This window comes from Haliaeetus albicilla, chromosome 14, assembly GCF_947461875.1.
Source record: "Haliaeetus albicilla chromosome 14, bHalAlb1.1, whole genome shotgun sequence".
Taxonomy (NCBI): Eukaryota; Metazoa; Chordata; class Aves; order Accipitriformes; family Accipitridae; genus Haliaeetus; species Haliaeetus albicilla.
Window position 1 is genome coordinate 35,300,491 of NC_091496.1, and position 27,174 is coordinate 35,327,664.

The 27,174-nt window shown below is 36.9% G+C and overlaps 1 protein-coding gene across 7 annotated transcripts in view; it reads left to right on the forward strand.

Annotated features, from left to right (window-relative positions):
* SLC16A7 (solute carrier family 16 member 7) overlaps positions 1–27,174 on the forward strand; it is an 83,670-nt gene that overhangs the window by 37,437 nt on the left and 19,059 nt on the right. For 5 of the 7 annotated variants that reach the window (XM_069802261.1, XM_069802260.1, XM_069802265.1 and 2 more), the window contains exon 2: positions 11,093–11,332. In XM_069802261.1, the coding sequence (XP_069658362.1) occupies positions 11,122–11,332 (211 nt within the window). In that variant the 5' untranslated portion in view covers positions 11,093–11,121. Of the gene's footprint in view, positions 1–6,893; positions 7,174–7,681; positions 7,703–11,092; positions 11,333–27,174 lie in introns of those variants that run through there. The other 2 variants (XM_069802263.1, XM_069802266.1) reach the window with 2 other exon arrangements.

Consider the following 27,174-nt stretch of genomic DNA (forward strand, 5'->3'; position numbering starts at 1 on the left):
AATATTTTGATCTAGATTCTCAATAACGAGAATAATGAGTGTTATGTTATCTCAGTTCACAGGAGAATAATCTGAAGTGTAAAGATTTTCTTGTGATGATACAGAAATGTAAAAGCTAATGCTTGTGAGTCTGTTTACTTTGGTGTAGTTTTGGCAAAGAAGGGTTTTGTAGAGCAAAGCACTTTGGTATGTGGGAGAAGTTTTACAGTTAGTCCAGCATATATCAGAAGTGCAACTTGTTGTGAATTTATCAGGTTACTTTTGAGCAATGAAGCAATGCTACCCCATGTTCTCTGTCAAAAATGAGTAATTTACCAGCTAAACCAGAACTATTGCAATAGCAAGCTCATATTGCGTAATTAGCAGGCTGCTGCAGTTCAGGACTTTGGTTTTCAGGTTTACTTTTTGGGTCTGCAATGCAGAAAGTTGCCTATTTGGATCATCCATTTGTAGTAAGAAAAGGAATTCCTCTTGTCTTAATGTTTGAAAGGAGCACTTTCGTAACAGGCTAAGATAGCTGGTAAGTTCTGGTCAAAAGGCTTGGGTTCCAGAAGCCTTGTGTTCCACACTGTAAATTGGGGAAATGGATGTTGTATAAGGTAAATGCATAGTGCTGGGATTAAATGGCAAATCTATAAAGGGAGATTCAAATATGGTAAATATGAAAAAAATATGGAAAGAAAATTGGATTTCTAGATTCTTCAGAAATTCCTGATGCCAACATGAGAGGGGAGGAGTTTCAGAATGATGTAGCACTTCTCTTGCATCCTTCAGTGGTTGGTCATCTCTTCACTTCATCTCTTTGAGTGTATTGATAAGCACTAAACAACTTTTCAGTGCCGCTGTGCGAGAGCAGAACCACAGGCTTCATGCATGTATTCTGGAAGTTCAATGGGGATTTAGTAAAAGGCAGAATAAAAACGTTGCAAATGATACATGTATAAACAATATGATTTATATTAAACTCTTGATGAATTCTAAAGCCTGTTGCAAATTAGTTGAAGATTGTTTTAGCCGTAGCATTGTAGAACTAGTCTCTGAGAGGTACAGCAGTATGTCGTACTCTTTGGGTGTTGTGTACTGTCTTAGGAAAAAGTGTCGTCCATAATAGGCAAGAGAGGTTTTTTGATCTCCCCATGTCCAATTTCTCACAATGGGTGGAGGAGTACACATCAGAATTTGATTAAACCATCTTGGTCTTTAAAGTTGTTTTGTATACATATCGGCAGGTCACCTTATTAACACTTGGACAAAGTACATAGTAAGTTTGTAATTAAACATCCTTTTCCTTCCCATGGAAATCAAATACAATCATAACTTCTTCCTTCCCTGTATTTGTTTATGCTAAAACGTTGCCATTGCCTAAATTATATTAGTCTTGGTACATACTTCAAATGAATCTTTGATCATCATGTTCCAGACTGGACAAATAATCATCATACATGTACTTATTTTATGTAGCACAATGCCATGATACCTGAGTAGATCTAAGTTGCCTCGATGGGATACTAAGCTAACACAGCTATTCAACTCCTGCTAGCCACGTTTAGCCATCAAGAGATAGCATGAGTATCTGCATAGTACGACACTGTCCTGTGTAAATATATACCTCCCCATTTGTTTAGCTGTCTGCTCAAATTTACAGGCTATCAAACAAGAATAGAACTTTGTTTACAATCTTTTGCCAGCATAAATATCAGCATAAGAAAGGCTGAAAGTTGAGCGTGCTGGACATAATGTCTACTTCAATGCTAAGTGGTTAGAGATGTTACCTTCCCCTGCACAGTCCTCAAGGTGCTATTAAAATCTGATTTCTGTAGTTAAGAAATGGCAAGTGCATCTTCAAGGATGGCCCCTGCATGGCCCCAAACACGAGCACTGTGTTAGCATATCTGCGTGACGATCTATCTGCTCGGAACTGGAGACAGTCGGAGTGAGGAACATACCTGCTGTCATGTTTGGCTTTTTCAGAGCCATGGGTATCACTGGTCATAAGATTAATAAAATGAAAATTAATGTCTCTGGCTTGAGAAAACTCTCAGATAGAATATGTCTGCAAGAAAAATGTTGCCATTTTTAGAATTCTTCCACTTTGTTTTATGAAGCCACACTGATTCAGTTCTAAAAACATTTTTTGTAAATGTATAAAAAGCTTTCACCTCTACTAAATTCTGTTAAGGCAGATGAAGTTCATTTGTTCATTCTTTCTTCTTTCTTTCTACCGACCTAGTATGTTTTAGTAATTCTGGAAGGACCTCTGGATTAATTATCTTTTGGCTATATTGTGCTTGGAATCAGTGGCTCACATTTTAACTTTCACTGGCAGAAAGAGCTCACATCAAGCCTTTACAGGCACAGCTGTATTGACTAGATTTTGCAGTTTGAATTAGCTGTATGTTTTTAATTTTATTTCATACAAATAGATGGCTTACTTGCTCTACTCTCACACAGCTTTTAAAATCTACATTAACAGAATAGCTTCTTACTTATGACCTAAATCCTGGGGAGTTTTTTAGACTGGATACCTACAACTGCAGAAACTCTTCTGGCTTTTCTAAGATACAATGGCTCCCAAGTAATTTCTTTTAAAAGCTATTTTCCTCACTGAAAGTTGTGGTGGTTCTGCCCATTTCCTTTTTCCCTTATTTATGTAATTTTCTATATAATACATAAGTTAACTGTAGCTTTTGCTAACAGATAATTCATAATTCATTAGATTTCCCAGTTCAAACTTCTAAAAGTCTCTATGTCATCAGAAGTGTTCCTAACTTTTTCCATTTTACTAACAATACAGAAAATATTTCTTAAACTAGGAACAATTTCCAGACTGGCAGGAATAGATGAAATGTGAACCCCGTATGAGCTTTTGCTGTCTGGAGTTATTTTCCAGCCTTGGCTTGTTATGTGTTTCCAGTCATATGCTCTTAGGAACAGAATCCAGATCAGTTTACTTCCTATTACATAATCTAAGTAGCTGTCACTGAGACTTAAGCATTCGTAACTATTTCCACCCATGGGAGTCATGTGCTTCACAAAAATAGAAGAAAAATATTTTCCCAGTATGTGTGAGATGGTGCTTCCAGGCCAGGATTTAGGCGAGTGGTGGGACACAAACAGAAAGTACACTGGGCTGTAATAGTGAAGTAGAGAAGACAGCCGGGGGTTGGATTCTAATCTCAAGAGCACAGAGTAACTGATAAAGTTTACAGAAATTAATGTCAGCAGAATTTGAATTGGAATCTATTGCGTCTTCATAACGTCAAATATTAAGCTGGTAAATGGATGTGAATATTATCTTCAGCAATAAATGAATTAAACATTGCCACTTCCAAATTATATGTTTATGTAAAAAGACATTAATTTTGATTTTGAGAACCTTAACTAATAGCACAGCCTAAGAATAGACTAGCTTTTCCCATCATTGATATTTTTTTTCTGCAGCTTAGTATTGAGAGAATGATATTAAAATGAATATCTGTTATTATTGATAATGGAAAATCTGCTGCTTTGGAAAGATTATGCTATTTATTTTTCAAGCAATGTGCAGCAGCTGTGCAGACAACTTTATTAACACTGACTTGAAACCTTAGTTCTTCCATTTATAAAATACTACAAATAAGTGAAAATATAACTCCCCATCTTCCAAACATCAGAACTCTTAAAAATATGTATCAAGCATACAGCTCCAGATTTACATGACTTTTGTTATTCCAGGTATTCTTCTTTTTTATAATATTCACTCCATGTGAATTTCAAAGAAGATGAGTGTGCTGATGTACTGAAAAGGCTTACATTAACAAATATGGTTCAAAATTGGTCTACACAGAGTTAAAACAATAAGCTTATACAACAGGTTGTAAAGCTGGTAACTACCATAGTTAAATATGAGGGAGCAGTTCTAGAATTTAAAGGGTGGTACGAGTCGTTAAAAATGAATAAGTAGATCAATATTCTTGCAGTGTGGGGAGCCAACGCTTTGAGTTATGAAGGACAGGTTTAGCTGAGCTTATTAAAACTAGTTTTTTAATGGCACAACAAAGTTTTGGTTTGGGTTTTTTTGAAAGGTTGATTAGTATGATGGGTTTTTTTTTCCAGGTATGCAGAATTTTTCATCAACCTCAATCAACTTATTGTTAAAACTGGTTAATTCTTCAGACTGGATCACTGGCATTTTCAATTTAGCCATCAACATTTCATTTCAGTGCACTTCAATTTGGGTGGAGTGCCAGCCTCTTCAGGCTAGATTTTCTATTGACTGCTATTTTGAAGTAATTAAAACAGAATTGCAGTCACTTTGGTTGGAATTCATTTCACTTCACTTCACGTCTAGGCATTTAGTCATCCAGAGTAAGCCAGTCATTTAGGTTTCCCTTAAAATCAATGGAAAAAAGTAATAACAGAAGACATGATGAATGGAAGTCCAACCCATGACTGTCATTGTGAATACAGATTATGGTTTCCCAGGAGAATGTGGCAGCACAACATGGGAGGTTAAAAAAAAAACACCCTCCCCCCAAAAAAAACCCCAAAACCATCCAGTGAATTATAAATGCTGCATTGATATTAGTTTTCACAAATAATGTTAGCCATCTCACTAGTGACTCAGCAGCGCTCAGAATCTGATTTCAATGATGTAACAATTCCAGTATAGTTTCAATGTAATTTTTTCAGATGGGGGTTCCAGTTCTGTAAAAACCTGACTTCAGTGACTCGCTTAGTAATAGCTTTTGGCCTCAGCCTCTGTTTAAATGGCGATGAAGTAGGGCCTTAGTGCAAATGGGATTTTAATTACACTCTCACAGCATAATTTATACATTTTTACTTTTTATAGGGCAATATCTTACAGGGCTCACTTCTGTCTCGGTAATCCTATTTGAGTCCTCAAACAGGAAGAAGGAATTACAAGACATGTGCTTTTATTCCAGTCTTCTTGGTAAAAGTGAATTAGACCTCTCATTATTCCCGCAGCCATCAGGAACTCACATCTCTAATCGTCCTTGTTTAACTCCGCAAACAGGTTTTGCTTTTACATCCAATTATCTGCTCAGCTGATGCTGTTACTACGGATCAGCCCGCTACAGTGCCAGACCCTAAGAAGAAAGAAAGTTATTGGGATTGTTCATTTATTTTTGCCTTGCAACATGTGCCTTTGCCTCCTTTCTGCTTGCCTCCACAGAGCCTGCCTCTGCCAGCCTCCTAGGTATTTGGAAGAATGATATTAATATACCCGCTTTGGATGTGTGAGGGGCTATTAGTTTCCCACACCATCTTGCTACTGCCTCAGTGGGATGACAAGCATACTACAATATTGCTTCTTAACTGTAAATTATGGATCGGTTGAACAACTCCGTGTTTGTTTCATAGATGTGAATATTTAGAACTAGTTCCTTCATCTCCCCTTCAAAAAAAAACTTTGTTTTTTTCTCAATAAGCTATAGCTTTATACTTAAAATACCTGTAGTAATATATTTTAATATTGATGGATATTGTGCTATTAAAGACTGAAGTGAAATGGACTTTAAAATTAAGTAAGGCTAGTGATTTTGGTCTTTTTCTTTTTTAAAGATTTGCTTAGACTTCTAGCAAAAATCCTTAGTAAATGTTAGTAAATCCTAACATATGCCCCATAAATACAATTTAATCTAACAAACTATATGTATAATTAATTTTATTGTCACATAAAAGTCTGGAAAGCATTCACAGACATGGCCCTTTGATTCAAGCCTGTTGGAGAAACTTTACAAAACCCAGCATGTCTCCGAAATGCTAAATAGCCTGGGCCCATTTTGGCAGTTTTGGTCTCTTGGTCTCACATAGGGTGTATTTGTGCTGCAGGTTCGACCCTAGTGGAAAAAAGGCAGTAAAGTCAGATTCCGAGTGTATCTTTCATCTACCTGGGCTTCATTTCTCGCATACCCCGCAGTCACTGAATACAGACATTCAGGCAAAATGGAGAGTATTTTCCTCTTTCAGGATGATTAGCCAGTTCTTTTAGGTACCAGAGCTCATTAGGAGCTACTTGCCTCCAGAATGGAGTGGTTAGAGCTAAAAGCAAAGAACAAGCTCTCTTGATCCCTTCAGTCAGAGCCTTTCCGCATCTTCCTGTTCTCCACAAAAGAAAATCCCAAGTCAGAGCAAAACCTTGTTGCAAAACTAAGATCTTTTTTTTTTTTCCGGTACTGAATATTGCTCACAAGATAATGACAATAGCTTGTAGAGGCTAGTGAGGCAATTCCATCTGATGACATGATACCTATCCTGCCAACCTGCTTGGAACTTGTGAAAGAGCTGTTAATAAAAATAAGAAAATGGAAAGTTTTGCAGCTTTTAAGCAAGGATCTTTTGTAAGAGTATAACTCCTTTATAGCTCATTATTTTACTAATGCTACCACAAAGTCATTTATTTCAAATACCACAATGTAATTGACGTTCGTTAGGGGTAAGTTAGAGCAGCAGACTATTCAAAGCTATAAAGCAAACATTGTATCCCACCTGTGCTCCTAACTCAAGTATTAAGCGGTGCAATTAATCTGCATTTGCTACTTAATGAGTTTCTAAAATGCAGATGTACTTAAAAATCTCAGTCATAACTCACAGCTTACTTGGACGTTAGTCCACATCCCAGCTCTGCCACTGATTTGGGACAAGACTTAGGTTATTTAGCCTGTTAGTGTATTTGTTTCCCACGCCTGAAAGTGGATGATGCTTCTCGGTCACCCCACAGGGGTGTTCTAAGACTGAATTTGCTCAAGTTTGCAAAGGGTTTTCAGGTCCTTGGCTTACTGTGTGGAACTGGAGTGCAGTACACATGTGCCAAATATTCCTACTATCCTACGGCAACTGGGGACAGATTTTTCCCATACCAGCTCTTTTATTCTGGGACAAATGGCTGCTGAGTCAAGTGGTGATGAGGCACGTTGAGGACAAGGCAGACAAAATGCAAGCAGAAAAGCAGTTACTCTAATGTTGCAGGAAAACAAAACTAAAACTCCCAGTAAAATCAGAGTCTCTGTAAACAAGAGAACGACATAACCCCTTCTCAGAAGAGTCTTTGACAAGCTGTTGTATTGATAGCTGATTCTGGCAACTGGCAACTGCAGAATATTAATGAAGCATTGGTACAAGAGCAGTCTGAACGGGTTGATCATCACTGGCTGAAGTCTACGGTGCATGGTATCAAGATACATTATTTGTCTGTAGCATTTGCTCTTAGTTTGACCTTGTGGCTTGCTTGCTGCTTTCTCTCTTCCTTTTTTTCCCTTTTAAAATCTCCTTTCCCTTCCTTCCTCCATCCCTTCCTCCTTCTCTCCCTTTCTTTCTTTCTCATTTGCTTAAGTAAGTTCAAATGTGCTGAGACCTATATAATAATGTTGCATATCAGATGTTTTAGAAGTGTCCTCTCGCTCTGTTTCTCTCCTATTATTTGTTAGTAGACACACGCGGCTCTTACTACAGTAGGCTATGTTCTCGTTCACTGCTTACATAAATGGGATTTATACAGGGGAGCTAGAAGGAGCTTAGGAGAAAATCCTTGTGCGCAGTCTGACTCAGGGTACGGAAAGGCTGAGCAGCCTCTCTGTGTCTGAGAGAAGGGAGATGGATGGCTTTGCTCAGGACACGCTTCAGTCGCTATTTCCCTGCTGCTGCCCTGGGCGGAGGGCAGGCAGCGTTCCTCACCCGCTGCTTGCCTATAAAAGCAAAGGTATGAGCAGTGCTCGCTGGCTTTAAGCACATGATGAAATTCATATGACTGACAAAAAACACTGGTGGTGACCTTTATTTACTCAAGTGCTGCTTTTTTTTTTTTTTCCCTGGTACCATGTCCTTCACATGAACATCATCACACATGTCTGTTTTTATGCTTTCTACCGTGTTCTTTTTATTTTTCACAGCTCATAATAAGCTGTGAGAGGTCTGAAAAGGCATTTTGCTTGTCGCTGCTTCATTCCTCCCTCTTCTGCCTCTTCCCTTGTCAACATTTACACCCACTGGTCTAAAATGCTGGTTTGTTTTTGTTGCTAATGGATTTTGCACTTGTCCATATATTACCTGTACTACTAAAATCTTACTAGTTAGGCTTAGATTAGAGCTAGGTATGTTAATGTGCTAGACTGTTTAGGAGGATTTCAGTTTCAGGGATATTAAGTATAGATTTTACAGCAGAAAGTTGCTTTAGCTCCTGAGCAGGTATGGGATGTTTGAGATGTTGGATCTAATGTTCCTGACAAAATGAATACTTTTTTCCTCTTGGTGCAAACATGTTTGGTTTTTTTTCCTTTTCACCTTTTATTAACTGAAGCTAAAATTAGCTATCACCATCATAAAGGAACATTGGGGAAGCTATTATTAACTCTACTCTGTGGAATAAACAGGAGGTGTGAGACACAATGATCCAGGCTCTTCTTTGTGACAGTGTAATGTCTCGTATAGGTTAGCAGCCAGGCTTTTACTGCTGCAGCGTTACAAGCTGGCCATGCAATGGACTTTGCAGGAGTTTCCCTCTAGGCTGAGGCTTAGGAGCAGCCAATGCCCCTTTGCTCCTCTCCTTAATGCTCCCTTAGTTTACTATGAAGCTTTTGAAGGGCGGAAAGCACCGAGCTGGATATAATGGGATCTTTCCAAAGTGCCGATGCCTTAGTGACATTCGGGAACCTTCAGCATTCTTCTGACTAATGTGGTGTCAGTGATTTTTCAAAGTGGTTGTGTATTATTTTAGGAAACGGAGTGCTTCCTCAATAAAATGATAATCCCTTTGCATTTTTATGGAGAGAGATGCCTTGATGTTGTGTGGCATTACTAAAATTTATAATAGAGCTAGAAGTGTTGTCATATGAATATGAAATAGGAAAACAAATATGCTCAAACCTTTGAAGTGTAAGAAAACAATAGTTAACCTTTTTTTAGGAAATAACCAAAAGTTTTCTCAGATGAGCAGAACAACAGCTTTCTGGGACAGATAGCAAACTTTGTTGTTTACTGTCACTCAGTTCGCCGAAATAGAGTTCTGCTTTTCATTCCAATTTGAGGTTTTGTGCTTTTGAAGGCAATCGATCATCACTATGTGTGTTCTAAGTTACAAAAGGCTTTCTGAGATACTCTTTGTTCAAATGGGTCCTGATGCAGCAAAACAAACTGGTATTTAACTGCTTTGCCAGAGTTAAGTCTCAGCCACCAGAAATGTCTCTGCTCGTCCAACTTCTTCTAGTGGCAGGCCCAGGTTTTCCTCACTGATGTACGTCAGTGGACTAATGTTAAGCTGAGACTAGGATAAGCAGAAACAAAGTACGTGCCAGAGGTTCTTTCTGGACATGCATATAAAATGATTTATATGCTCTGTGTACAGAGCAATAGATATCTATTGCTGCCAGCGGCAAATCTGTGTGATATGATGCAGAAACCAAACTACCTGGGCTTTTGCAACCTTGCATATACGTCAGATGTTTTAATGGTTGATTTAGCTTCCCCCAGAGGTCTGCCAATATCAGGGTGATGGCTACAATCAGCTTCAAGAAAGTGGAGATGCAGAAGTCCAGTGGGTTTCTATCCCAGGGCTAGCCTAGCGATAGATAAACTTAAAAGCAACATTTTGCTCGTTTTGTGGCATATATTGCACGCAGTGCTACATGGCGTTTACTCAGAAAGTACTCCAGGCACTATCCCGAGAGATTAATATAAGCTGACACAGTTTGGCTTTTAGATTTTGTTAAGGTAATCATATCACTCCCACTGTTAATGCAGTTTGCTGCCAGAAATTGGAATATGCCGTTAAGCGGCATGGAAGAAATCACATAGAGACTTGCTGGTAATCATAAGCATAACAGCAACCTACACACTGTGATCATCCACAGCTTTCGATACTGGTATGGCAGGAGACCAGTCGAGAGTTGCCTAAATGCCCAAGAAAGAAACAGAGAGGAAGGAGGAATTTTCAGTTCTTGCTGTTTGTGTAGGCTGGATTACATAGAAGAAAACACAGGACTCCAGCTCTGTGTTTAATAATAAAGGGATTTGATAGTGGAAAAATCTCAGAATTACCAAATAGATTCTCACTATTGCATATTTCCTAAAAAGGTTGTGAAGAATGTAGAAAGCTTAAGTTTTTAGGTATCAGGATGATAATAACAGTATGAAATTTATTTCAGGCCTAGGAGTTTTAAGTGAATTACCTATGATTTCTTGAGCTGCCTGAATGTGTTGGTTGCACCTCTCAGAACCTCTGTAAGATATCACTCTGGTGGCATCTTTTATGTTAAATTCTGAATTAGAGAATAGCTGTGGCAAGTTTGTGAGGTTATTAGTGAAAGACTTCCTAATGTCTTCTGACATGTGGAAGCGGAGCAAAAATAGTACTATCAAGCCCCACCTTGTTCCTACAAAGTCATATTGACATCAACTAATGTGAAGATGAAAATGTTAAAAATAAGAGTACAATATGGAATTGTAACATTTTGTATTTATTTTATGGATACACGGGGAATTTTATATCTCTGTGTAGAACCCGCTTTTTAGATGTTCTCATGAGATAAGCAAGAGATATCAACAATCATCAAAAACTGGATAATGACAGCATATGGTAAAAAACAGTGTAATGAATTTATTCCTTGTTGTCATTGCTGATTATTTTGCTCAGGTACTGCTAAATCTTGCTAACACAATGGCATTTAGTGATAATTTACTGTAACTTTTTCCCATTGTTTCCTGTAAATCCAATTTCCAGGGTTTTTTTCTGTTTCATTCCTGTGCTGAATCCACACTGTAGATAGTAGAGCTACATAAATTAACCCCCACAAACACGTCGCTTTCCAATAAGTGACTAATTGCAAATACAAGTTCAGTGACTGAGATCAGTGATTTGTAACAGTTGCCACATACTGAATAGGATATCGCAAATATTCTTGCCACGAGTTTTTTTTGCAGAACAGATTTTGCTTCTGAAAACAGGTGCTCGTGTTCTGTGGTCCCATGAAAGCTGGAAATTGGTCTCTGCTCTGAGATTTCTTTATAATCCCTGCAGATGATGATTGAATACTGCAGCTTGATAAAGAAAAAAAGGAAAACTGTTTGAAACCTTGCTTCTTCTCTTCTTTTTCAGCCTAGTTGGAGAAGAGACAAAGACCAAAAATGCCACCAGCAGCAGCGCCACAGTACCCACCTCCAGATGGAGGTTGGGGATGGGTTGTGGTCTTCGGGGCTTTTATCTCCATTGGATTTTCCTATGCATTCCCCAAAGCCATCACGGTATTCTTCAAAGAAATACAAGAAATCTTCCACACATCATATAGTGAGATAGCTTGGATATCGTCGATAATGTTGGCTGTCATGTATGCAGGAGGTAAGATACTTGTGAAATTTGCAAATACCATCCTTTGGGTTTGGTTTTTTTCCTATGGTCTTAAAGCATTTAAAGTTAATTCCTACGTGAATTTATAATTATTACCTAAAGAATTTAGCAAAATACATGCTTCTTTTTGTATCATACTTTATCAGAGTCCTGGTAGCCTCATCATCATTAAAGCATTGTTTACTTTCACTTTTAAAACATTTTATATACTTTTCCTTTTGGTTTTCCCCTTAGGGCCTTTTGTTTGTTCCTTTACCTAATTCTATTTTGCAATTTTGCCCTAAATTCACAGTTTCTGAAAGCCACATTTTCCAACAAAGCAGTGCCCAAGTAACTTCTCCTGGGGCTGGGGGTACAGTTGCCTGGTTTCCACTGCCTCGGTGAGATCTCTCAGTAGATCAGATGATGGAGCTTAAACACAGAAAATTATTATGGCAACAAGGGTTCATTAGTCAGGCACAGGTATTCCTCTGTAGACAGGGGGGTTATATCTCATCCCTGTTTGTTCTAAAATAAAATCCTACTTTCCATTTAGGCCAAGAGCCATGTTTCACACATGACATCTGTATAAGAGCTAAGATACAGACAATCTTATTCTTGGGACTGAAATAAACAGTGAACATGAACTCTCTAATATCTTTTTTTCTTGCGAGCAAGGAAGTAAAGAACAAGTAAAGAATTTTAAAATATAAAGCCATGTTTAAGTACTGTGTCAAACCTGCTTTGGCAGGTTTTGTGTCTATCAACCTCAAAGACTAACTGTTAAATTCAGCTTGATTTCTTCATTCTTTCAGAATATTTTTTTAAGTATTGGTGGGAGCTAGCTGCTGCTTAGGCAAAACACTTTTTCAGGCAGTACAGAGGTCTGAATAAGAGGTTATTTCAGGCAATAGAACTGTCATTGCCCTTTCTTTGGAACATCTTGGACTGTTTGCAATGATGGATCAATTAAATGCATACCTTTATATTTATGTGTGTGTGTATGTGTAGGTACATATGTATAAATGTATATAGATAGAAATGGAAAACATTGTGCCAATAGGACATTGAGATTCAATATCTTTAATCACTGAAAAGCATCACTCCAACGTTTTTCAGAAGTGGTATCTGTGTAATAATAAAGTACGGTATTATCAGGTCCAGTAAACAACCTATTGAAGGAAGCAAAAAGTCTCATTTTTAGCATGGTAGTTTTTTATCTCTGATTTCAACCTACCTAAGTTTTGGCACCTGAATGACCCTCGCTCCTTTAGCAGTCAGGGAGAAGAGATAGGTGCCTGTAGAGAGAAATTCGGGCTACCTGAGTTGTTCTCTCTAAGTACCTGTTTTTCCCCTCTGACTATAAAAATGAACCTGCAGCCAGCATAGCATTAGCTTAAGTACCTCTGGTAAATATTTTTCAGTTAATGGGGTGGAAAAGTGGATCCTTTTTTCAAATGCTGGCAGAGACAGAGACCTTATAAAGACGTCTTGACCAGTGGAGTCAATATCAACAAAAGCTTGCTGTTCAGATATTTTGATCCCATTTTTATTCATATGCTAATAAAGAATCATAAATTATTCATACACTAGTGGAGAATCATAAAGGATTTTATAGGACCAGCAGCAATAACCAAGTGATTCACCAAAATTCACCAGGTGAAGTAACTTGAACTTAATGCAATCCAGAGTGGAGTAAAAGAGCAGGTATGTCCCATCACTTTCGGGTCCCTTCTAATGTCGTTGCTTCTTAAGGATGCACCAGCACTTGCACTCGGGAGCGTACATGTGTACATGTGTACATGTGTACGTGTAACTGTGGAGGCCCCTGGACAAGTGCTGGACCCACCTGGAACAAGGGAAGAGCACAGATGTTGAAAAGCTGGAGTTTGTTTCTGCTTTCCCTGTGCTGTGACTTTTGACCTGGACCCTTTTTCACCACGTTTTCTGATCAGAGCTTGATTTTCTACGGGCAGATTTGCTTTATAGTGCAGGTGCTGTTCTTCTGTTTTAATCTTTGAATAACATTTAATTTATGCCGGTTTTGTCATCTCAAAGTTCACCCAAGTTTTATTAATAGTACAGATGCAAACCACAGGATGTTTAGCTGTGGTCATTTTTATCTCCAGGGTTCAATGTGCACAACTTTTCGTGTAAAATGCAAAGCATTCAGTACTTCTGCCTTTTCTCTAATACCTCTTTTACTGTTCTGAGTCCCAGCATACTAACTTCACCTGGACATTGACATTAAAAATTACAAAATTGTTTACTATTCATTCTGCTAACACCTACCCCAGTCACTATGAAGATTATCCGCACAGGAATAGTAGGCAAAGTTGTTTGGATATCTTGTTAGAGACTCGTGGTTTTAAAACGCTGAGAGTAACGACCCTGCCTGATATAAACACTCTTTGAAGCCATAGCTTCTCTAGAAGCACTTCCTAAAAAATAGGCCATTTAGACAATCACTGGCAGAATATGAAATAGCAATCAGGAAAAACATTTCTGAAGGAAATCACTCCTTTGTTTTTACTGTCTGAAGGTGGTTTGATTCCTCAGCATTTGATGTGCTCTAATATGAAATACACGTTCAGACCATGAGTACAAGGTGCATTGTTTACTATGAAGTGCGATACGTACGTCTGCGATGAACACTCTGTTCATCATACTACTAATTAAGGTAACCTGAAAACATCTAAGATCTGTCATCCTCATTAGAGCTTAGCATTCAACTTATTAATCATCACAGTGGGGTCAGTGAGTAAGTTAGAGTCTGTGCAGACACTCTTTGCTTTGGAGGCTGCAGCCTCTTGCAGTAATTAGCTGGCATCTGTGTTTCAGTAACAAGGTATTAACTTACCTTTCAATGCCTGAAAAAAAAAAAAAAAAGAAACTAATAAAAGGCATCCAGTAAGGAGCTAAAAAATGTTAATTATGTTTATCACTTACTTCATACTTAGAATAAATGGCATTAAATTATAGCAGACCATCTGGCAATCCATATGGTCTCCTGCAGTCCTGGTTAATTCCAGCAAATAGGTCAAGCACAGCATTCACCCCGTTAGGAAAGCACTAAGCAGAGGTGACAAATCTGATAAATCAATATGAAACTCTTTTCCCCTCTCAATCTGGCATAATATGTGTTTTCATACTGGTTTTTGTTGGGTTTGGGGGCTTTTTTTGTTTGTTTTGTTTGTTTTCTCAAGCTCTGCTCTTCCCCCCCCCAATCTCCTGGATGTTTGTTAGTGTTTACTAAAAAGCCATCCCAAAAAGCAAGATCCTGTGATGTGATCAAGGTTACAGGTATTGCACAGCCTCTACTGTTCAGCCTGTGCTTGAAAAAAGCATCCTCTGGAGAAGAGCAATAGTTCAGTCTCCATGGCAACTCCTTCTTCTGCCTCTCCTGAGCAGAGACTGTCAATTGTATTAAATTAAGGGTGATGGTTTTGTGATGGGCTGCTACACCCAAGGGACTGTGGCTGAGCCCACCAAACTTGTGTTACTGGAGGACAGAAGCTGGGATAAAATGGAATTAATTGAGTTATCCTGACAGGGCAACCTGTGTTTCTGTATGTGCATGAACACATATGTATATAAAATATGTGTGCGTGTATGTATTCTTATATGCATAAGCTATATATGTGTTAATACATTTATAGAGCCGTATTTATGCTCTAACACCCACAAGCATTAAGGAATTCAAGAAAAAGATCAAATACATTTGACCTCAAGTTCTGTCAGTTCATTCTTCTCTTTTTCAAAACTTCACCTCTCACATTGAGCAGCGGTAACAGCCAAAGGTGATTAGAGAACTTCTTATCGGAGCTCAATCTGTTTCCAGTAAAAATGTTTTCATTGCTTTCAGTGTAGGTTTGATAGGAGCCTTAGTGGCAGCTATGAAAAAGCCATGTGACAGGTCCGGTGATTTCAGACACATCTGACCTTGAGGTTTAGATTTCCTTGGGGAAAAAGCAGTTGGTTTACTCATCTTTAACTTGTTTTCTGTCATTTTTCCAAGGACAATTTCAGTCTGGGGTTTTCATTTCTTTGTTTTGTTTGTGGGTTTTTTGGTTTTTTTTTTTCAAAATAACTTTTTGGGTGTGACACTGGGTTATAGAGATTAGCCTGAGAGCTGCTAAATCCTTCAAGCCATACTCAGCTGTGAAATGTGGGGTAGTTTTGCTGGTCTGAAGTTCAAAAAAGAAAGGTCCATTTAAATTCTAGATGATATTTCTAAGTAAATAATTTAAAAAGCACCTTTGGACCCCTTTTGAAGAAAAATGCTATATAAGTGTAAGTAGTGGCCATTACCATTTTTCAGAACACGCTTATAATTAAAAAATGCAGCATTAAATAGCTTCCTCTCTCTTCTTCTGTATTTCTTAAGTTATTCAAGTTTGAGGTTAAATATTTCCAAACAGTACCAAACCCTTAAAGGATTTTTCAGGTGACAACATAAAGGTAACCTATAGACAAATCCTCATTTTGACTTTGTCAAATACTAATTTGGAAAATAACATATCATATGGTATGTTCAAAATATTTGTGATTTTATCTCAGTGGGTGTTTTGGTGATATTGCTGTGAAGATGAAATGGCGTGCACAGTGGAGATGACAGTTGCAAAATCCATGTAACACAAACAACAGATGGTTATGGATTTTTACTTTTGGACAGGACCTGGGCTCCTACACTTCTTCCTCCCTGGTAACATTTTCTTATGTTGGTTTTACAAATACTGGCACAAGGAATTCAGTGGCCATGTATAAGGAGATGGAAAAGCTTTCTTAAATTGACCTATGTCCTTTGTTGTCAGGGACAAGCATTTTTCTCCATCAGAATATGCAAAGTGTTGAATTTTAATAACCTCATTTAGAGTGTCCTTGAAAGCAGAACTTATCAACTTTCCAAATGCCTCATGGGCATGAGGGAATACTTCACATTTAGCCTAAAATATATGTAAAACATCTATGTCAAGTTAATTTGAGACTCGCAGATAAAGGAAAAGAAGTCATAATGGGGTGACACAAGAACAGGATATTTTGACTCTTACTGGCAAGTGGAGATAAGCACAAAAAAGAGGTATCAAGAATAACAAAAATATTATAAATTTACAGTAGTTCAGTTTTTAAAAAAGAAGACCTGAATGCTAAGGGAGCCTGGTAAAGCCTCTGAAGGATAATACAGCCACTTCTTTCGTTTCTTGGAAGACTCTGAGTTTTAGTAAAACTGTACTTTCTAGGGCAGTGTTCTGCAGGAGCAATGGCTGTTTTAAACAGAGACCTTCCCTAATGTTTACAAAACACTCTTTAAAGTAGTCATGGGAAGGGAGATGAAAAAAAGCAGATCTGTTGTAGGTGGTTTTGTACATTGTTTTCAAACAGGTTTGTCGTCCTATCTACAGGAGCAAGCTGGTTTTTGACTCTGCAACTTGTTATGTTTGGCTGAACAGATAAGATCTAATTGTTAAATATTCAGTGCCGTTTGGGGATCTAATTTTGTCAAGTTTTCATGAAACATAGTTTTTACTGGGATTTACTGAGACACCCTCAGGAAGCCAGTCTCAAAGTTAAGGACATGCTGCCACTGAGAGAAATAAGGGGGTTTTGTCTGTTATTGTACACTTACATTAATTTTGAATAATTGTCAGAACTACGTGATGAATAGTTACCACTGTGCCTCTGCCAAGCTCTTTCTGTATCCAAACCATAGGTTATTAGTAATGATTTGATGCATATCAAAGAAATACAGAAATATATAGAAATAAATTTAATTAACTCGAGCCCTTTGCTAAAACAGTTTTCATTTACATACAAGTAGGCAATATGGATTACCTAATGAATGTTAGTTAAGCACTCTTTTCCTATTTAAGGCTTTGTATTTGTCCTGATCTCCATTTGGTTTCATAGCCAGGGATTTCTATAAGTAAAGTAATGAATATTGACAGCTTTTTTATCTGCAAAGAAGATTTCTTTTTTCTCTCCCACTTAGTTTCAAGTAATGGGTCAAAGTCAAACAATAATAAATAACATGCATCATAAAATACATTTTCTAAGGGGCTAAAACTTTGGGTTTGTTTAAGAAAGATATCAAGGGACAAACTTAGGCCTTTGATATGTTCACTGAGCTTGTAAAACGTTGACAAAAGAATGCTTATTTTGTGTGTACTAATAACGTTGGATTAGTTCCCATATAGTTTTTCATATCACTGGATCATACAATGGTTGTATTTGTGATATGTGCCGGGTAATTCAAAGGTAGTGAAACAATGGTCTAGCACAACTGGGTATCATGAGATATTTAAGCAGATACCAGAGAAGAACTGTGGGGAAGGAAAAGTCTGTGTATACCATTGTAGTCACACCAGCACTTCAAATGAAAGAATAAACCCAGCACTTTACAAAGAACTTATTATAGAATTTTACTGGTCCATTGTTTTGGAATGTCTAAGAACTATTCCCTTGTTTATTTTGAAGGGAAACAGAGTTGTACTGATACGTTTAGAAGATATTCCAAGCCAGCATCAAATAGCAACAGCTGAGACTTTTACTGTGATTCATAAAGAGATGTAGACCTATAGTCATCAACAGACGTAAGTGGACCAGGGACTTAGTGACAGGTTTATGCTGATGCCAGGGGAACTACAGAGATCAAAGAATGAGGTGGTTTTCAATTGTCTTTTATGATTACTTTAAACACTCTTTTAATTGATTAACTGGTTTTGAAGATTTTTGCAGAGAGCACATATGACACATGTAGATAAACATATATACCATACGAAGAGTTTTTAATCAGTCAGAACCTTTTCATCCAACAGTGACATTCTATTAAAATTACATATGTCAAAGAGCACAAACAAACACAGCTTTAGTAAGTAATACATGTTTCATTGGTGCATACAAGCAAAAGAAAAGCTTACCTTTCTTTTCCAGAAATTTTGGCAGGTTTTTTTCAATTGTCAAAAAACAGTTAAGCATTTTCACACAGTTTTACCTGACTTTTGTTTGGGTGAATAAGTAATGTGACTAGACAACCAAATGAAAGAATGTGATTAAAATAGGAGACTGTCTTGTGAAATAAGACGTTGATTTCCTCATCTAGTTCAAACACTTCTTGCAATACTTTCCCACTGATGATGGGAACAGGTGCCTGTTTGGTTTTCTATGTGTACTGCTTTGGAACACTTACCATTAAGTGCTTTGACTTTTAGGAAACTTTTTAACAATAGTCACTCAAGATTATATGGACAGGATTCATGTATTTAGTCTTCCTCAGCATAGGCAGCTTCATCTAATCCAGTTGTCTCGACATCTTCTGTTGTCATTCGGTAAAAATGAGAGTTTCTGATTCAACCCTTCCTAAATTACATGTCCAAAACACATCAAACAAATCATGTTTTAGAAAGACCTCCCTGTCTTTTGAGTGCTAAAGGAATCTAGAGGAAGGGTTCAGATGCCCATTTTGCACAAGTCTGAGGTGATGCCACCCTACATGATTGTCGCCCTATACTAATACATCATATTTAGCTCCCGAGAGACCTTGAAATCTAAGAACGTTCCTGTTAGAGATATGCACCCATGTGCATCAACAGATCCATTGAAATTCACAGTAATGAATGACAGCTTTCACTGACAATGTTATGCTCTTATCAGAGACATGTAAAATAATTGCCTGGGACTCCATTCCAAGTATGGGCGCCATGGTGCTAATCCTTCAACATGTGCTTAATTTTAAATACCTTAGTGATCTCATAAAGTTCAAAGTTAAAATAAATTTTTCACCTGCTTAAAGTCAACATATAAACATGTTTATATATTTATGCAAATATGTTTATCCATAGGTGTTTGTAACATCAAGATCTCTTGACAGTGTACTTTCAATGACTTAAGTGCTCCCAGAGGCACTCATTAAAATCTCATTTTTATTTATGTCAACCTTAAAAATACATTATCCATAAATGATTCATGTCTTTTCCCCAAAATAAAATATAAATAAAATATAGAAGATTAGCTTTGAGGATTTACAGTATTTGAGCAAAACTGACAGTGTTCATTTATTAAAGTAATCATTTGATTAAACTTTTGACTTGTTTGTCAGTAAGCTTATCTCTGCTTCATAAAAAAACATTTATTTTCTATTATGGACACAGTACAATTTGATCTTAAGTGTGAGTCTCCTACCTTCAATTTTAATTTATTGGATTCCACAGCGTTCCAGTGCTGCAAAGTGCACTGAGGAGTGGAGAATCAGGCACGGTGACTGTAAGGATTGTTCTGATTATTCACTGAAGCAACAAACTATGTAACAAAACACTTTCAAATAGTGACCTGAAATTGTATGATCCTCACGTGAGGAGAGAATGTAGTCAACATTAGAGGTGCTTGTAAGGGGCTGATGGCCTGAATAATCATTTTTGATTAACACATTTTTATTGTCATAGAAAGTTACAGAAAATCTAAAAAAAAAAAAAAAAAAAGTTTCACAAAAAAAACACAACCCTCTCCCTCCTATGGGCTGGACTTGCCGAAGGACTACACCTCCCAGAATGCGATGGGGCAATTCGTCTTGGAGTGAGGTCCAATGTGTGTTATGGGACTGCATATACAATAATGAGCAACAGAGCCCAGCAATTTGGCTTATACTAAATTAACAAACTGTAGAGCTGCAATTCTTTTTAAGACGGTTTGGTAATGAAATGCAATATAGTACCGAATGACCTGAAACAAAATGTCTGCAATTATTTTGAAAAGCTAAGTGGAAGAATTAGATCATGAGCATGCCAGATAGTTAGTTATATTTTGAATTTGTTTATTTGTATGACAGAAGATGTTTGAGATATTTCAGAGTGAGTGACTTATTTGAAGAGTTTTAATTCAACTGAAAATTCTGAGACTTGAAATTTTTATTTCAGCTCGGGAATAAAATGGATGTTAAAGCATAAGAGTGTTTCATGCAATGCTAGTTCTAATTTTATGTATTGTTCCTTAAAAATCAAATACTGTGTCACAAAGATGGTACATGTGGGAGTGATTCGCTTGTCTTTCATACAGCGCCATAGTTTATACCTGTGCGAAGAGTGTGCAAGGTTATATAAACCATTGCCATTGTGATTTAGAAGCTTTTCATATTTACTTACTCAAATGTAAACAGTAACCTGAGTGCAAAGCACTTGACCCTGTGCTCAGAGAAACAGAGCTGAAGTGGCATATGGGATTAAGGCAAGAACAAATTTGTGTCATAGAATTTCTTCTGGATCATTTCTCCCAGTGTTATAAAAAATTTACTTGACAAGGTGTTCAGATATACATATTGCCTAGATCAGTCAACTTTCTAACCAATTGCTTCTCAGTAAGATGTATTAAAACTTACTCAAGAAACACAGTTCTTCCTGTGGGAAGAAAATAATCCTTTCATTAGTAAACCTAAGTAATATTCTCCTCACAGGCACACATGTTAAATCCTTGCAGAAGCGGGTATATTTTATTGGATTATTTTAATATATTCTGGCTGAAGAATATCAACATAACTCCTTAGATGAAAGGTGGCTCCAGGAATGCATGATGTTCAGGCAGCATCTGTAATATAAATCATGAGAAGCCTGTATTTTAATGGGCACTAATTTATTTTGAATTTATGATGCATCACAATCATTAGAAGTAAGTTGCTTGACATTACTTGGTGGAGAATAAGGTTTCTGCCAGTGGTGGGTTGTTTTACTTCTTCACACTGGGTAAGAAAACACACCTGGTTCAAAAGCCATGCAAATATTATCTTCAAGTGCAATAAGATGGCACTAGGTCACCAAACCGCTTCATGTTGCTTTGTGCAGCAGAGCTCAAATATTCCTTGTTCATGCAAGCAGACTTGATCTAGACTTCCCCTACCCCTCCACCCCCCCATTTTCAGAAGACCTTGTCTGTGGAGATGTGTCCTCTGCTGCTACAAGGGGAAGGACGGCGTACAGAACATCGTAGGTGTTGTTTCCTCTCTAGTCCATGCAAAACACAAACGCCATAAAGGCATTTCCCCACCTCCTTCATAATACATTCCTTTTCCACTGCTTAAGTCCCAGCCTTCCTCTACTATTTTTTCATGATTCTTTCACTCTGCACTTGGTCATATTTTATGAAATACTGTTTTCATAGGGAAAGGCGTACTTTCCCCCTCATTAAAAGAAATCATCACGTCTTTGTTGATTACAGTCCATGGAAAGTACATTTGTTGATCCAGTCCACAAAAGCAATGGCATGTGACTATACATAGGAAACATCTAAAAAATTGAAAGACCAATCAGGTAAAGCTCTTTCCATTGTAGATGGAAATCTAAAAGTGTCAACCTGATGACAAAATCAACTCTGATGACAAAAAGTATGTGAGGTGGGTATGGTAATATGCAAAGATAAACTGACATCTGCTCAGATAATGTATAGAAGAAAAAAAGTATCTGATTTCTCTTTCAATTTTATTGGGTAGAGTGTTAGTCTCAGGCATGTGTATTTTGCTGTAAAAGGCTAGGGAGAAGCAAGGAAAAAAAGAAGGAGGAGAGACGAGATTAGAATTAATTCTTAAATTATTGATTAATCAGTAAATATTTTCCTGAAGATTATTATTTTTAAAAAGCAGTTAAATGTGGGTAGTCCAAAGTGTAAGGGAATTGGAAAATGCTCTGATCTGAACCTGTGGGACACTTTCCAAATTCTGGACCTGTTCACTAAATCGTCTCCAAAGGTTCCACTTCCTCTAGGGTGTAATAAAGTCTACTGATTCAGGCACAGCTGAAATAGAGAAATGCATTGAAAGACGGAAAACATGACATAAATCTTGTACCTATTGTTGATCAGGAGGATAATCTGTTGGTAACTTTTGGCTTTTCATTATTCTAGTTTGGATTTTTTTCTTCATGTTTCTAGCCATTTAACACTTTATATTGCTTTTAGTCTTTTTGACCTGGAAGACAAAATATTCAGTGTTACATTTATATATCAGTCTATAATTAAACAGATTTTTCTCAATGTACAAATATGGGGTTTTTTCACTTGTCTGAAAACAGGAAAAAAACCTACAGATGAATCCACCCAAATATTCTCCTTTTAATTGACAGCTGAATGTAGTTGTGTCTCCCCTCACCCCCACCCCAGTTTCTCAGTCTCCTCTTTTGCAAAATACTGGGAAAAATGCACATTCTGTACCTGGTATGATCCCGTTAATATACTATCATTGTCTGCACTTACACTCTAAATGCTTCAGGTGCCAAAACCTAATGACAATGCTCAGTTCCCAGTTTGTATGATATCTTTGAAACACAAATAAGTTCCTTCCCCCTCCTCTTTCCTTTTCCCTTTTCCCTCCCCTCCCTATTTCCTCTTCCCCCTTCCCTCCCTCTTCCCGTTCCCCCAGTGTGTTGTGAACTAAATATTATTCACATATATTTACCTTACACAGTTCTTCAGACAGGATCTAATTTACGGGCTGTAAAGGAGTTTGGGAAATTCCCACCCTTTTCTTCTAATTGTTACCACTTAAAGTCACCATATGCATTTTATTAGATATTATTAAAAATACAATTATAATGAAAATAATGATAAAATAATGTTTTAGAAAGATTTTTCTATAAAGTACATTTTAAGCTTAATGATTCATAAGTGTCAAATAGCAAATGGATTTGGAAATAATCTTACAATGTTATTGGCAATGACCTAAATATGATGATTTCTCAGGACACTTCCAAGTTATAAATACATCCAGATTTATACTTTGTGTTACATATATTCTGAATATGTAGATGAGATTTAATGATCCACTCATGATCCATAATTCACAGTAAGTGGTCCACAGAAACATCATAGGTAGTAGACTGAGTATTTTCAATTTGAAGTTTAATTATACAGTGCAAAATTGAGACCAGAAAGGAATATGATAAAGGAGGAACTAGGAAGAAACATGTATCTTGTGCCTTCTGAAATTACATATTATTGCCTGTAACAATATATAAGGAATCATTTCTAAGTTGAGTTAGTTATGATATTATTCTGGAAGAAAACAAACTGTAGGATGATGTGCAGCGTAAAAATGGGATATTGTGGGAACATTAATATGATGGGCAATTTGTAGAAGACAGAGAAATCCAAATGACAATATTAATCTTAACTGGAGTTGGCTGAATTTTTCACAGTGAATGCGTTATCTGAAAAATGTAATGGTTTGAGTTACAAAGAATATACCCTACATTCATAAGAATTACTAAATAGCCTGTGCAAGGTCCTCTGAAATTGTTTGCTATGACTTTTTCCTCTCTGTGATGTCTGCTAGCCTTCCAAATGATGAAGAATTGTTCTGCTTCCAGGAAAAGTAGCCAGAGTTTTTTAGGAAGGTGTATAAAAATCATGAATGATAATAAGGAATAAGAAATAGGAAGTGGTGAGTAATTAATATTTATGAATATTGTGTTCATATGTGCATACACAGATTTGTAGAAAAGACAGTCATTACTCAAAGAGGAAGAAAATAAAAAGGGAAATATTTGTAACTAGCTAATAACATGGTTTAGGAAAATGTCTATGAAGAATTAAAACAAATGTTTGCAAGCACTGTTTGTTCCGTGGGGGTTTTTTCTTCCCAACAATTAGCTCTGAGATTAACAACACATCTCTTATTTTCAAGTTGCTATAATTGTAGTTGTGACAATGGTATGCTGTAACCTCTTGTCTTTCTCTTCAGTTTTATGATCTGCAACAATACAGAAAATCGTCCTCCCTTTGTAACAGCAGAATATGCAGAACTTGTTTGGCAATCTGGTGCACACAGTTAGCAAGCTGTAAAAAATTTTTATAGCTAAAACTGTAATCTGCTTTGGCAAGACACAAAGTACTAAACACGAAGTCTTCTTCCATTACAAATTTTCAAGTTCTTTGAACTTGGAAGAATGAGTTCAGAAATTTCCAGGTGAAAAATGCTTACAAATGGGATGAGTACTTTCTATTATCTTAGGAACAAACAACTCATTTATATCATTAGGAGTCCAGAAATCAGATGAGGAAAACTGGTAGGGTTTGGGGGCTTTGTGTGTGTGTGTGTGTTTGTGTGGATATGTAGTCTCTGTGTCTGGGCATAGCAGTTTTTTAGTAAGATTACTTTTGAGATAGATAGAAAAACCAGAAAAACTAGAAAAACTAAAAACTCGGTTTAGTATTAATTTTCCTTCGTTCCCTGAAAACAGACATATTGGACAGGATTTATTTTAATCTTTTCAGAAATGTGATGCTTTTTTCAGTACAAGGACTCAAACACGGATATTGCCAAATGGAACAAAGTCTTTCACTTGCAACCATCCACAGAGAAAGAAGGAACAGCCACTGAGATGAATGGATAATACTTCAAGGATGAGACCTCTGGAAGAAAAATCACTAAATATTTTCATTGGAGCATAGTTAGAGTTATGCCTCCTGAAGTTCCTGGTGAAAATCTGAATAGGATGTAAATTTAGTGAAGTTTATTATTAATTCCTTCGTATTAACTACTGCTATAAAGGATTACATTTACTAGTGTGTATATATATATCAGTATTATTATCTTTAGTGTATTTCTGGTGAGGACAAATGAGTAAGTCCTTATTTGGTTTTTCATTTAAAGAAGTAACCTTTAATGGCACAGGTTCATTCTGCTTGTCAACAGCATTATTATTTAAGTGAAATCCTCAACACATTTTTGGGGTCTGAAAAGCTGTTTTAAATTTAGATACATGCAAGCCTGTGAAGCCTATGAATACTAAGCTTTAAAAATTCATTGTCTTTTCTTCTGCAGGAAACTTTCATTAATTCTTCCCGGTACCTCATATTTACCACTGAATTTTCTAATGTTCATGTTGATACACTACGTGACATTTACTGCTTAAGTTACAAGATGGTTGCATAGGTTTTCTGAGAAGAAAAGACCATTTATCTGAGAAGACCATTTGTGATGCACATATTGTGCTGATGCTATTTCCAGCTATCCCCATTACAGAGGCATGCAGGCCACTTTGTGAAAAATACGTGCCTGGTGTTACAATGTCTCTATTTATATACATCTCTCTTATAGGTGCTTTGGTTCCATCTCCTCATTAGCTTGTTCCCTCCTTTCTTCTTGTTTCTTGCCTTTTTCCAAGTTGGCAGACTAGTTTTTGCAAATGTCTATGCACGGGCGTCACTTTATTTGGTGATACTGAAGGTAACAGGAATACAAATACAGGAAAGTTTAAAAAAGCGCTGAAATATTTTGCTGCATCTGACTTCATTTCACAATAAATGTGTCAATGTGAAATCTGGGCAAGCAATTTTGGGACAGAAATTTTTTTTGTCGTCAGTGACTATAAATGCTTCTGAAAACTGCTGAGATACTCATTTCCTATTAAATATTATGAAGTTTCATATTGCTAATTTCAAAAGAAATGTCATAAATCATCTTAAAGTCCTCTGCTTTGTGATCAAGTATTTTAGCCTTTCATGAAAAAAAATTCCGTAGAAGAGCATGCAAAAGATAATTAATACAAAGCATCGATATGTATCAATGTAAATAGTAATGAGCATGGCTCCTCCTTGATTAAAAACTGGGCAGTCTTCCAACTTTTTTAAATTCATAGATATAGAGTAATTTTCTAAATCATAGATGTTTTCTAAATTACATGGTCCATAACTCCATACACATTGGCACCCTAGAAAACAAGAAAAGAACCAGTAAGCCAGTCAACAGCTTTAATCAAAGTACGTAATGTCCTCAGTTCCTGTCTCTGATGTATTACTGGGAAAAAAAAAAAAAAAATACTAAAACAGATCAAGGATCTCTCATTTCTACAGAAAAGCAATTTATTTAGAGCAAGTGCCAGCACCACTGATCACTTATTTTGTTTCTTCTGAACATTTCAGGACAAAGGCAGCTCATATTTGCAGCCAGACGTACGTGTTCCTGAGTTGAGCACATCAGTTCAAAATTAGCAGATGTAACCTTTTGGGAGGAGAAACCATGAAGCAGCAGCCCATGTGTTGAGGCACTCTACCACCAGCCAGGCTGTATTTCTTACAAAAGTCCTAAGGAATAGCTGAAGGTCAAATTAATCCTCATTAGTAATCAAAAGATAGAAACTTAATAGGATTCAAGGATCCTTCAGGACACAAGTGAGAATGTGTGCATGACACTGAGGAAATATAGTCAGAGGAGGGGAAGTGGTGAGCAAAGTGTGATGGATGGTCGGACGACCGACTGCTTCTCGCCCGGCATGCTGGGCTTTCAGCTGCCGAGCTATCTTAACTCATGGTTTAGCAACCCTAACTCAGTGTTAGCCATTTCTTTTCGGTGATATTTATTGCAAAAGCATTTTCTTTTTTTCTTTGCTTTCTGTCAAGGTTACTATATTATCTAGGTTTATGGAATCAGTGCAGCCAGTTGTAAATGTTACATGAAATAATAGAAAAAAAATACTGCCAAATGCACAGGGGAAGTTTTCCAATGACTGTTGAACTACGTTACCTTCACTGCTGTTACACAAACATATAGGATATGTCCAAAATGCAGGTTACCATTCCCAGAAATGGGATAAAGAATCTAACACAAAAATAGTTGCATGACATTTTAATACTTTCAAATTCATCGATACTTTTTTGGATTTTTTTCTGTCTGCCTTCTCTAGATGCCTATCCAAGAGTACTAGAGTTATTTAGCTGAAGGTTTTTGAACTAGAGATAAGACTGTCATAGAATGCTCAGTATTTTGACTTAGTCCTGCTTGAGAAAAGCAGCATATTTTTAAAGCATTTTCCAACTTAATGAACAGGTTTTAAACATGATCAGAATCGATTTTGAGTTGCTTTTCCTCTGGGTGCCAG